This window comes from Phyllostomus discolor, chromosome 12 (assembly GCF_004126475.2).
Source record: "Phyllostomus discolor isolate MPI-MPIP mPhyDis1 chromosome 12, mPhyDis1.pri.v3, whole genome shotgun sequence".
NCBI lineage: Eukaryota > Metazoa > Chordata > Mammalia > Chiroptera > Phyllostomidae > Phyllostomus > Phyllostomus discolor.
Genome location: NC_040914.2, coordinates 54160870 through 54173317, shown reverse-complemented (window position 1 = coordinate 54173317; position 12448 = coordinate 54160870). Strand labels below are relative to the sequence as shown.

The window sequence follows — 12448 nt, the reverse complement described above, 5'->3', positions numbered from 1 at the left end:
TGGAGAATGTTCAAGTCTTCCTGGGTGACAGAGATTTACGGAGGTTTGCAGGTTGGGGGAATTAAATCCCAAAGTCCACTTGTTTCACAAACGCTTTCTTTTCTTCTAGTTTTCACTCTGAAAATTTTCACATCTGCCCTGATCGGTGTGGCTCAGTGGGTGGAGCATCGCCAGGCAAAGTGAAAGGTCAGGGCACATGCCTGGGTTGTGGGTTTGGTCCCGGTGGGGTCGAGTACGAGAGGCAACTGACTGATGTTTCCTCTCACATTGATGTTTCTCTCCTTCTCTGTCTCCCTCCCGTCTCCTCTCCCTAAAAATAAATAAATAGCGCATTTAAAACATTTTTTTTCAAATTTGCCAAAATGTTGCACGCTGACATAGTCCAACTACCTTCTCCCTTTGTCACCATTTCTCCCAGTCGCTCCCCTCTCCTGTGTGCTTGCTTGTGCTCACGGGAACCCATGTTTTTCCGGAGAACCACTGGAGGCTAAGCTGTAGATACTGACATTTCTTCCCTAAACACATGGCATGTAACTTCTAAGATCAAGAGATTCTCCTGTATAACCACATTGGACAATACAATCGCAACATTGGACAACACTATTGTGTAATGTACACATGTATCTCCTATTCACATCTCCCCGTAGTCCCAATAGTGCTGTGTTCTTTCAGCTGCATTTTTTTTCCCTTCCCTTCCTCCCTCTCTCCCTCCCTCCTTTCCTTCCTGCCTTTGTCACCCAGGATCAAATCTAGAATTATAGACTTCATTTAGTTGTACCTCTCAGGCCCCTTTAATCAAGGATGCTGCCGCAGAGTTTTGTCTTCTCCGGCGACACTGATATTTTTGAAGAGTGCAGGCTAGCTGTTCTGCAGCATGCCCCCCCGGTTTGGATTTGCCTGATTGTGTCATTGTCATTAGACTCAAGTTAAGCACTTTTGGCAGACAGCATGTCCCTTCTTGGTCCATCATGTCAGAGGGCCCGTGAGTCCATTATTGAAGGTAAGTTTGATTCATGGCCAAAGGGATGACCTCCAGGTTCCCCTTTGGAATTAATAAGTGAACTGTGGGTTACCCTGTGTGCACCTAAAGCCTCCAACTGTGGCGAATGCTGGGTGAGCCAGGGATGAGCGTGCTGACTCAGTCTGCGCTCCCCTGCTGTTTTCACAATGAAGGAGACAAAGAGATAATTACAGAATGTGCCATTTTCTGCCCGGGCTGGTGTGGCTCAGTGCAGTGAGCGAGGGCCTGCAAACCAGAGTTCCAGTTCGATTCCTAGTTGGGGTACGTGCCTGGGTTTCGGCCGGGTCCGTGGTGGGGGTCATGGGAGGGGAAACCACACATTGATGTTTCTCTCCCACTCTTTCTCCTTCCCTTCCCCTCTCTCTCAAAATAAATAAAATCTTCACCCCCCCCCCCCCCCCCCGCAAATATGCCACTTTCTGAAGGATGTGGATAGGGTGCTGACCAGAGAAGTATCAACTCTGGCATTGAAAGTGACCTTAAAGGTGAGACTCGAAGAGGTACAAGGAGCCGAGGATGGCAAGGTGAAGGTGGAGGAGGTAGAGGTGGCCAAGCTTGCAGGATGCAAGGCACTGAAAGGGCGTGGTGGTCTCATGGAGGGGAAAGTGACAGGAGGAAAGCCCTGGGTCTGGTGATAATAACATTGAGCACTTAATATCTGCTAGACAGTATTCTAAGTGTTTTTTTTTACAGGGTTTACGGGGTCTAATTCTCCCCACAGACCTGTGAAGTAGGTGCCAGTACTGTTTTTATGCTGTAAAATCTGCAGCACAGAGAGGTTCAGCTATTGGCCCAAGGCCACACAGCTTGTAAGTAGCAGAGCTGGGCCTCAAACCTGGATGCATCTGACTTCACAATCTGCCCTCTTTACCATATCAAGAAAGAGAAAGCAGGGTTTCATCCAGAAAACAATGTGAAGAAGGATTGGCGTCAGAGCCACCTGGGCTGTGGGAGGAAGTTCTCCTGATAAAGGGTGGGAGCACAAGACAAAAGAAAGGCCCAGAAGATCGAAGGGAGAAGGGTGTTATGAGCTAGAATACAACATATTATTAACATAGCCAAAGTTTGCTTGGCCAGCTGGCCCTCAGTCCGAGCCTGACCCCTAGCCTGTCCCTTCAGGCAGGCCTCTTTCAGTTCTCCTCCCAAACTAAACCAGGGTGTTTATCTAGGCCCTAAGTGTCTCCCACATACTGCTTTTTAATTACAAAGGGGAAAAATAGGAAGTTCACAGTGAGCAACCTGGCCGTCGCCAGCTTAATCAAGTGAAGGGAGTGAATATTCAGACAGCTCTTAGGCAAGCGCTGGGAGGAGGTTTTTGGGAGTGTTAAGAGAAGGGTTTTATGAGGAAGGCTCTGGAAAAACAGAGGGGGGGGGGAGGCTTGAGATAGACGAGTCTACAGGTGTCAAGGAAGGGCCCAGGGGAGGAGGGGGTGTCTCTGGGAGGGATGGAGAAATCTTCAGGTGAGGGAGGTTCTGAGTGTTAAGAGAGAATCATCCGAGAGGGACTTGATGGGCACAGCCAGAACAGGGTCCTTACAGGAGGTCGGGGTGGGTAAACTCTGGAGGAATAGCGGGCGGAGGGCTTGGGGTAGGACAGTCCCCAAAGGGTACACGTGGCTCAGGCTGAGAGCAGCAGGCTGTGGGTGGGGGAGGGCGAGCGCGTCCGGCCGGACCGCGGAGGCGAGTTTCGCAGCGGGGGTCTGGGCGGCGGGAGCCGGGGGCGGGGCCGGCGCCACCCGGCGGGTCCCCCCGCGCTGCAGGGGGCGCTGTGAGCCTGGGCGGTCCCGGCCGGGAGGCGGCCGCTCCTAGAGAGAGCGGCCCTTTTTCCGGGTTTCCTCCTCCTCCTCCTTCTCCTTCTTCGCCGCCGCGGCTGCCGTCCCTTTCCCGGCCGGCGGCCGCCGCTGCCGGTGCCGCCTCCGTCGCCGCCGCCGCCGCCCCGGGGCCGCGAGCCGAGCGGAGGCCGCCGCGGAGCGCGAGCGCCGCCCGTCCCGACGCTCCGCCGGCCGCTCCAGGGCCCGGCCGGCGCGGCCGGCGCCCCCCGTGCCCCCCGCCCGTCCGCCCGCCCGCCCCCGCGGGCCCGGCCTGGCGTGGCCGCCCGCCGTCTCGCTGCTCCTCCTCCTCCGGCGCCCCGCGGCCCGCCGCCTCCTCCGCCCGCCGCCCGGCGCCCCTCGCCGCGCCGCCGCCCTCGGCGCCCCGCGGCGCCCCCCGGTCCCGCCCGCCATGCCCGGCCCGGCCGCGGGCAGCAGGGCCCGGGTCTACGCCGAGGTGAACAGCCTGAGGAGCCGCGAGTACTGGGACTATGAGGCTCACGTCCCGAGCTGGGGGTAAAGCCGCCGCCGCCTCCCGCCTGGCCCTCGCCGCCCCCCCCCAGCCCCGCCCGGTCCTCTGTGGGCCCGCGCGTCCCGGGTCTGCGGTGGGGGGCAGAGCCTTATCCCCGTTACCCTCGCCCCCTTCCCGTCGCTTTCTCCCCGCCGTGCGCACCTCTGCCTCCCGAACCCCGAGAAATGCTTTCTGCCTGGGGAGAAGAGGGGGTCCGGAGACCTGGGCCTGGTGGGAGGGAGGGAGTGAGCAGCCCCTTCTGCTCGTACTTTTGGGTTTCTGTTGGGGTGGGAAGTCAACAGCTGGAGGTATTAAAATTCCCTGCCTTTTCAGTTTTTTTTGAAATGAGGCTGGGTGGGAGGAAATTTTTAAAAGACGTCCAGATTCTCGAAGCCAGCACGGTGTGCCAGGGCAGGTGCTGTGGCTCTCCGGGCAGAGGGTTCCCCTGCGAGACCCGGGTGGGTGCTGCGCTCACCCATCTAGATGGGCTCCGAGCGGTGCCTTCCTGCCTCCTCTCCCCAAGTTGTGAGGGACCAATTAGGTTAGGAGCTCTGTGCAGAGTGAAGGGAGCCAAGTTTGTGTTGTGGCCTTCATTTAGGGAATGAGTTGGGGCCTGATGGATGGGCACTTCCAAGTGCTTGAACACTGGAAGTGGCTGGCCGGGTCGGGGGAGGGGGGCAGGTACTGTGAGCCTAGGCTGGGTCAGTCCCAAGTCCTGGCATTTATGTTTCCCTCTTGCCTTTCACAGTAATCAAGATGATTACCAACTGGTCCGAAAACTTGGTCGCGGAAAGTATAGTGAAGTATTCGAGGCCATTAACATCACCAACAATGAGAGAGTGGTGGTAAAAATTCTCAAGGTGAGTGTCTTATGAGTGGCATGACATTCCCCCTCCCCCCAACAGGTCAGAAGGTACTACTGCCCCAGCTGCATTCTAGAATGAGCAGGCTAAGCTCTGGTCGTACATCGTACATCGCTTCTGTCTGATGCTCCCCCCGCCTTCTCCCACGCCATTTTCCTGTGACCCTGTAAGAAAATATCCAGACCTGTTTCAAATCTAAGCATGATAGTTCAGCAACATCCTTGCTTTGAAATATAATGACGCACTCCCCAAAGTGCAAATGCCAGAGGGGTGCCATTTGTTACAAAATAAATAGGTATTTGGAACAAAGAAAAGCCTGTTCACGAAGATCCCATCCTTCCAAGGGCTCCTTCAGTTGGTTACTCTTGGTGCTCTAAGTTATTCCAGAAAGGAAGCTGGGAACACGGGAAGCAGCTTCGAAGATGAGTCTGCGGCCGAGATGGAGGGAAACCCCTCAGTGGCTGGACGGCCACTCGTCTCCTCTCCACCTGCAGCGATCAGAGGCACAGGTGGGGTGCGAGAAGTGAGAAGGTGTGTGCCCGAGGTCTCATTGTTGCTTATCGCCCAGTGAAGCGCAGTTGGGAGCACTGGGTGAGCACACTCGGAGTCGCTGAAGTGATCATTGGAACAGAAGAGTCTCAGTGTTTGGTTCAGCAGCCCAGGGTTGACCTCATGTCGTGTCTTGGGTGAAGAAGACCTGGTCTTCGTGAGCGTGAAGAGTGGGCGAAACTCCCCTTCACGTAACTGGCTGGGTAGCTTTAGACGGTGCTTTGTGGAATGTCCTGAAAAATAGTCAGTGAAGGATCTTCATCGTTGCCAGATCATTTAATGTGGTGTGCATGTAACTCAGTGACATACTAAGAAGATCACAGTAATCAGACAGTTTTACAGATGCAAGAGCCCCAGTGTGGGCATGGTGCAGAGGCTCGGGGAATAAGAGTGTGAGGTTGAAACTGTTTTTGTGTCCGAAGGACAGAGTTAGGGCACCCGTGTTCTTGTTGAAAGCCAAGGGGTCAGACCGACACTGTCTGAAAATCACCTTTCAGAAAAGTGATCAGTTCTCACTTAGAACCATTCTAGCCGAGCGATGCAGACGCAGAGTTGCGGGTAGAGAGAAACAAGCAGTTGTTTGTGTTGTCAGAAACACGGGGGTGGGGGGGGGATTGAGGTTAAAGGTATGGAGTTTGACTCCTTTCTTCCCCAAACAGGAATTAACACTTACAAAGCATAGAGATTTACCGAAAGATGCCTTTCAGAAAGGTCACCTGGGGAAGCCATACAATTTTCTGTGTACACAAGCATAAAAGTTTTTAGTATAAGCTGCTGGAAATATTTCTAGGAAGTAAGCAAGACATAAATTGAAATTAGGAATATCCATAATCCACTGCTGTGCATTCAGAAGAATGAACAGCGTACTCGAAAGCAAATCCAGAAAAAACGTCTAAGCTTTTGAGTGATGGCAGCATCTTTGGAGTAAGTGCAACTTCCTGTGGCGTCTCTTTGAAAGGAACGGCATTCAGGTGTATAGGCCAGGTGTATATGCGTAAGTAACGGGACTTTCACTTAGGAGAGCGTCCCGCCGCTCTGCAGTCCTCCCTCCAGAGAACTTGGTGGCGTCGGTTGCTAGCGAAAGTCGGAGGCTGAAATCTTAAAACTCTCCAGTCGGCAGGATGGCTGTATTTTTTTGATGAAAATTGTTTGGAGGAGAAGAGAGAAAAGTAGGGGAGGGGCATGTAGTGAGGGTTGATAGAGCAGGGCAGAATTGCCACTTCTGTACCTGAAATTTCATCTTTTGATCCAGAGAAAACAATTTTTCAGTTCCTGTGTAGTAGTACCTCCTGGAAAAGTATATGTAGAGATACAAGCATCTGGCCATTTTGGACAACTTTTGGTATTTTGTGAGCCGCTCACGTGTGCCTTTTAGCACTTATTGGGGTTCCTGGGATCCTTTAAATGTTTCCTGAATAGAAGTTAAGAGCAATACCATATTGAAAAAGCAAGGCCCAGCCCTGGCCAGTATGGCTCAGTTGGTTGGAGCTTTGTCCTGTGTGTGACCCAGAGGTTGCGGGTTTGATTCCCAGTTAGGGCACACCCCTAGGTTGCAGGTTCTCCGTCCCGTGTCTGGGCGTTTACAGGAGGCAACCAGTCAGTGCTTCTCTCTGGCATCAGTGTTTCTCTATCTCTAAAAGCAATGAAAAAAATGCCCTCTGGTGAGGCTACAAAAATAAAAGTCAAGACCCAGAGAGAGCATGCTGTTTGCCCCAGGTCCCGTGCCCGGGGGTTGGAGGTGGTGGGCTTAGGACTCTCTCTTCCTCTTGCGGGGGACGGAGGAGCACAGGCAGGACATTTGCTGGGTATTTGACTTCTTGATGTACTGGGAGGACTGACAAACACACACTGATGGTCCAGTGTGCTTGTTGCTAGTGGTTTTGGAGTTATTCTCCTGAGAGGAGGCCCTTGACTTCGGTGGGTTGCTGGCTGAAGCGTGGAATAGGTGGGTGCCCAGAGAGCGCTGGGTGCAGACCGGTTCTGAGTTGTAGCCACAGCAGCGTGCTTGGTGAGTAAGTGAAATGGCTGCTTCACTTCTTCAGCTGGAAGCCTCAGGAACCAGTGTTTTCCATTTTTTTAACCCGTGCACTTCCTCCATAGCTCAGCATGATCACCTGCCAGATTTTTGGTTAATGGTTTTATCCCTTTAATAGGTTTGTTAAAGTTTTTTGGAGAGTGAACCATGTGTGAGAAAAAGTATCTTGATATAAAGTTCCCGGTTTGGTGTATAGAGCATGGCTCCAGAGATTTTGTAGAGCCTAATTTTAGGATTTGCCGCCTCCAAAGCAGGGTGGTGTATAGGGTGAGAAGTGCTGTAAATGGAAGGCAGAAGACTAGGGTTCTAGAAGCAGCTTCGTTTATACCCATTCGACTCTCTTTTTCTCATCTGTGAAATGGGTGTGCCTTTCCTGTTTACTGTGTAGGGTTGTTGGGAGAAACACATGAGACATAGACAGGCGGGAGGTGGGGAGGTAGAGGAGACTGTAGTAGTAATCTACAACATAGTTTTCCTGGGAAAGAAACTGCCTGTACTCGGGTGTTAATTCCAACACTCAGAAGCTCTGTGATCTTGGGCAGTTATTGGAACTCGGTGCCTCCGTGTCCTGGAAGACTGTTAAAAGTCCTACTCTCGGAGTACTATTAGATGTTGGTTAAAATGTGTGTAAAACCGTGCGTGGCACTTACAAAGCAGTAGGCACACTATGGGTGTGTTAGTTGGGCCAGGTGAATGGTTTGGGCAGGGGTGTCGAACTCGTTTTCACCGGGGGCCACATCAGCCTCGTGGTTGCCTTCAGAGGGCCGAAGGTAATCTTAGGACTGTGTACATGTAACTGCTCCTCAACAGTTAAGGGGGAGCTCGGCGCTGCCGCCACCACCACCGAGTAGAAACAAGGTGGAGGGCCGGGTTCACCCCGCAGGCCTTGTGTTTGCCACCTGTGGTTTAGGGGACGGAACCAACAGTAAAAAGGACTACCATTCTCTCAATGAGAGTCAAAAGGCCTGCTGTGTCCCTTGCCTTTTTAAATTAAAATTAAATCCTGAAAATAAACAGTTACCCTTAAGGTGGGAAGATGAGACTGGAAAGATCAGGGAGAAGTTGCGGTGAAGAGACGGCGTTGCTCGGGTGGAGTTCATCTGCAGGTCGGCTCTGGAGATCTTAGGTGTGCCACCCAGGTCAAGGGAAGGCTGTCGTCTAGGCTGAACTCCGTCCTTGCTCTGCCCTGTGCCCCGGGCAGCCAGTCTTTGGAATCACCCAGGGCAGGTGGCGAGGCTCGCGTCTTCATGGGGCAGTGGGCACTTTGGTGGTGGGATCAAAGTGGATCCAGATTTGAAAGTTCTGAACTCCAGTCCCGCCTGTCTTGAATTTATCCATTACTTAGAAATGCAAAGAAATTAAAATGGGACTTTCCCGGCTAGTATTTGCTGGGAGTTATTTTTATGCATTTGGTAGATGTTAGTTTACATATGCAGTCATAACTGAACGCTGGTAGTGGAGTTCATTCTCAGAGCTGGCTTGTTAAAAAGCAGCTCTGAGCAAGTCAATAGGACAGATTACTGACTGGATCGACTTCTGCGTTTCCAAGCCTTCCATATCTAAATTTGTCTTTTGTTTTAAAATTTGGAAATGTGGGTAAGTAGGGAAAGAGAAACAGCACCTTAGTCTTGGATGACACGGAACCAGGTTTTGCTAAACAGTTGGACTCCTCCCCACGTGGGCAGGAACCTTCTGAGGCCCCTCCCCCCTCCCTCCCGCTGTTCCTTCTCAGAGATCGTGCACCGAAGATTTTAAATAAGTTTTTCCTTTAATATTCTCTCTTAGGTGTGTGCCAAATTTCATTTGTTTTAAAACTTGGCTTAATACTTTTTAAAAATACTTAGTGTAATTTCTTTTTTAAAGCTATTTGCCATTGCCCTGAGCAGTGTGGCTCGGCTGGGTGTCGTTCCTCAAAACGAAAGGTCACCAGTTGGATTCCCAGTCAGGGCGCAGGCCTGGGTTGCTGGTTTGGTCCCTGGTCAGGTGTGTATGGGAGGCAGCCAATGGATGTTTCCCTCCCTTCCCCTCTCTCTGAAAATAAACAAATACAATCTGAAAGATACTTGCTATTTTCTCTATTAGACTTTGATTTAAATTTTTGTTTTTGTTTTTGTTTTGGAAAAAAGCTAGGCTGATCCAGTTAGAATCTTTTAAACAGATCATCTCTGAATTGTAATAAATGAACGTTAATGGAAGAGACTTTTTTTGGCCTGTGATGAAATGCAATGATGAGATTGTTATAAAAATGTGTGTATTTTCTCCACTTTTTGTTACTGGTGGTGAGTGAGGGGGAACATTGGCCTGGGGAGTCAGCATCCTTGTCCCTGTAAAACTCATGATCTGTTTTCCGTAGGGTGCGAGGGTCCTCCCCTACACGACCTGACTGTCTCTCCAGCCCTGCGTGTAGAACCCGTCCCTTTCACTCCCCGGGGACGCATTGGGTTGGTAGCTTCTGCAGCATCTCGCAGCCTCAGGAAGAGTGAGCCGAGGCTGAAGAAAGGGGGTCCCCTGCGGTCTGGTTCCTGGGGAAACAGGTGCCCGTGCTATGGAGGGGCACGTCTGGGCTGTCGGTCACTTTCCTCGTTTATAGTCTCTTGGTCTTCTGTCGCCGCGGTAGGACTCCGGCTGCTGCCTGGCTGCGTTGTGCCACTTCATTTGCCCTGCTGTCCCTTGTCTCTTGTTTGGGAATTGTTGAACAGGTAACATTGGAGCAGCAAAATATGCCCACTTGGTCTGTAAGTTACCTGTAGACGTAACGAAAGACCTCTTCATTGTAACTGGGTTGTCCAGAAACGGTGCGCCCGCCTGACCCGTTGCTGAGTGAGTGGCAGGGGCGCAGAGCAGAGCTTCGTGTGTGGCGCTGGCACAGAGGCGGCGCGGTCGGCGGGTCGCCCCGTGCCGCCGGTGCGCAGGAGGAGAGGCGGGCTTCTGGCGTGCGAGTACCGCCTCCTGCCTGTGGCCGGTCGGGGGTGTGTTTCCCCATGACCACCCCGCGGATCCGTAGTTGATTTTCCGTACTGGGTGACAAGTTGAGAATTTCTTACATTGAAGATACCGGTAGCATTGGCCGAATTTATGGATATGATGGTCAGCTTTTATTTTTCTTTGACGTAATTTCTGACTTGCAGAAGGGCTGCAGGAATCCCCATGTATCTCTTACCCACATTTCTCAAGTACTGACGTGTGCTGTACCCTTCTCTCTAGTTTTCTTTCATGTAGGCACACACACGTATCTTTATGTCTACTTTACATATCTTTTTTTTTTTAAGTGCCTGAGGGTAAGTTCGCGGTCATCCCCACTTCAGTGTGTATTTCCTGAAAACAAGGGCAGTTTCTGACATAACCCACAGTGCCAGGATCAAAACTCAGAAATGACAGTCGATGTGATGCCCTTGACTGATCTGTAGTTCCTGTTCGCCTGTGCCAGTGGTCCTTCCGATGTTCTTTATATCGAAGGAAAGCCCAGGTCACGTGTCACGTTAAGTCCTCCTTTTCATGCGAAGCATAGCAGCTGATCGGTCTGCGTGCCCCCGACGCTGGCCTTCTTGAAGCCTGCGGGCTCCTCGTGTTGCAGTGCGGCCTTCTCCGGCCTCGTGGTCCAGCGCCGCGTTTCCCCGCAGCCTCGAGCCTCCCTGGTCACGAGGAAGAGAGCGAGGAGCATGGGTGCTGAGTGGAGATGGGGAAGGGACACGGCAGCCCGACCTGCTCTCCTGGGAGCCCCGGCAGGGTGCAGTGGGCATGGCCGTCGGCAGCCGGCGTGGAGGAGCACAGCTGGACTCTGGTCTGTCCGTGGAGCCCCTGTTTGTAGGGGGTGGGGATGCTCCGTTTCTCATTACTCTCCTCCCTCCGCTTTGTTGTGTGTTCAGAGCTGCAGCTTTTAGTGACCGACAGCAGACGGTTGTAGCTTAGTGACCGACAGCAGACGGTTGTAGCTTAGTGACCCACAGCAGACGGTTGTAGCTTAGTGACCCACAGCAGACGGTTGTAGCTTAGTGACCGACAGCAGACGGTTGTAGCTTAGTGACCGACAGCAGACGGTTGTAGCTTAGTGACCCACAGCAGACGGTTGTAGCTTAGTGACCGACAGCAGACGGTTGTAGCTTAGTGACCGACAGCAGACGGTTGTAGCTTAGTGACCGACAGCAGACGGTTGTAGCTTAGTGACCGACAGCAGACGAAGGTTTCTCTGGCACATGTAGAAGTCGTTTCCCCTTAGCGCCGCCACCACCACCACCACCACCACCACCACCATACGCGTGCTCAGGCTTTTAAAGTCTTGTCTCATGGCAGACCACTGGCCTCTCTGCCTGTGCTGTTTCACTATAACGGTGTCTCAGTGATGGAATATTCCTTTTCCTTCATTATGTCGGTGACGTGGCCGCGCTTGGGAAATGAAAGCATGGTGGCCGCCTAGCCGTGGTTCCTGCCCTCTCGGCTGGTAGCGGGGCGGCCCCCGGGCAGACAGCTCGTCTCGGCCGAATCCGTACATGGGGATTTTGTGGGAATGAAGTAAGACTTACCACTAACTGCACATTGGGAAATAACGAATTTGACATTTACAGGGTGCTTACTGTGTGCCAGAACTGTGCCGAGTGCTTTATGAGACACTGCTGACTGTGGCGTGTGCACCTCGGACTCTCTGCGCCGCTTCGGAAACAGCCCGTGAACAAATACTCGCGGTTCTGGTCAAGGTCTTTCATTTCCGCGTTGGGCAGCCGGGAAGAGCAGCAGGTAGCTGAGGTTTGCAGTCCCTGCCGACGACAGGTCTGCTCCCTCCTCTGCTGCCGCCCGTTATCTCTTCCGTTGGGAACGGGGTCTGCTGGGAAGTGTCACCGGCTCGGTGCTCGGTTCGGACTCTGGGTGTGAAGGAAATGGGAGTGGCGGCAGGAAACGGGGCCAGCAGCTGGGAAACACGTCTGTAACCCGATGGCGGGGCGCCGGCCCTCGCTCCCGAGAGACAGGATTACGTGTGGCTCGTTGGGAGAGCAGGTGCCTCACCATTTTGTGAAGTTTTTCCGTCTGCGGGCGCATGTATACAGCTGTTCGGAGCTGTAACATTTTCCACTTGGCCGTTACCCAGTGAGCATTTTATTTTTAAAGTATGACATGGGTGTTCAAAATTTTTTTAAGTGCCCTACTTAAAGATCTGACACATAAGCTATAAGTCTGTAAATTATTTTAACTTAATCGTGTAAGTTCTTATGGACAGGCCCATTTATCTGGGTTTTTTTCCTCTTCTGGTTTAGACACAACACAGTGTACAAGGTGGTGCGGTATCCCTTGGATTAGCTAACAACGTTTTAAAGCTTTATGTGTTAATTTCAAAGGGAGTCTTACTCTGATTACTCTTGTGTATTTAAGCCAGTGAAGAAAAAGAAGATAAAACGAGAGGTTAAGATTCTGGAGAACCTTCGCGGTGGAACGAATATCATTAAGCTGATTGACACTGTGAAGGACCCCGTGGTAGGTGCCTGGTGGTTGGGGGAGAGTGAGTGTGTGAATGTGTGTGTGTGTGTGTGTGCGAGTGCGTGCACACGCACGACACATAGAACCTAATACAAGGAGACATATTACATAGTAAGGACGATTGTGTTGGTCCTTCCTACTGAATGATTTTGAAAAACAGAAAAAATCACAGTGGCTTAGTGAGAAAATAGCCAC

The 12448-nt window shown here is 52.1% G+C and overlaps 1 protein-coding gene across 3 annotated transcripts in view; it reads left to right on the top strand.

Moving 5' to 3' along the window:
• Window positions 1–3192: 3192 nt before the first annotated feature.
• The window catches only part of CSNK2A2 (casein kinase 2 alpha 2), a 34644-nt gene continuing 25388 nt past the window's right edge, over window positions 3193–12448 (top strand). For 2 of the 3 annotated variants that reach the window (XM_028501774.2, XM_036011898.1), the window contains exons 1-3: window positions 3242–3345; window positions 4089–4200; window positions 12149–12250. In XM_028501774.2, the coding sequence (XP_028357575.1) occupies window positions 3242–3345; window positions 4089–4200; window positions 12149–12250 (318 nt within the window). Of the gene's footprint in view, window positions 3346–4088; window positions 4201–12148; window positions 12251–12448 lie in introns of all 3 variants that reach the window. The other variant, XM_036011899.1, reaches the window with a different exon arrangement.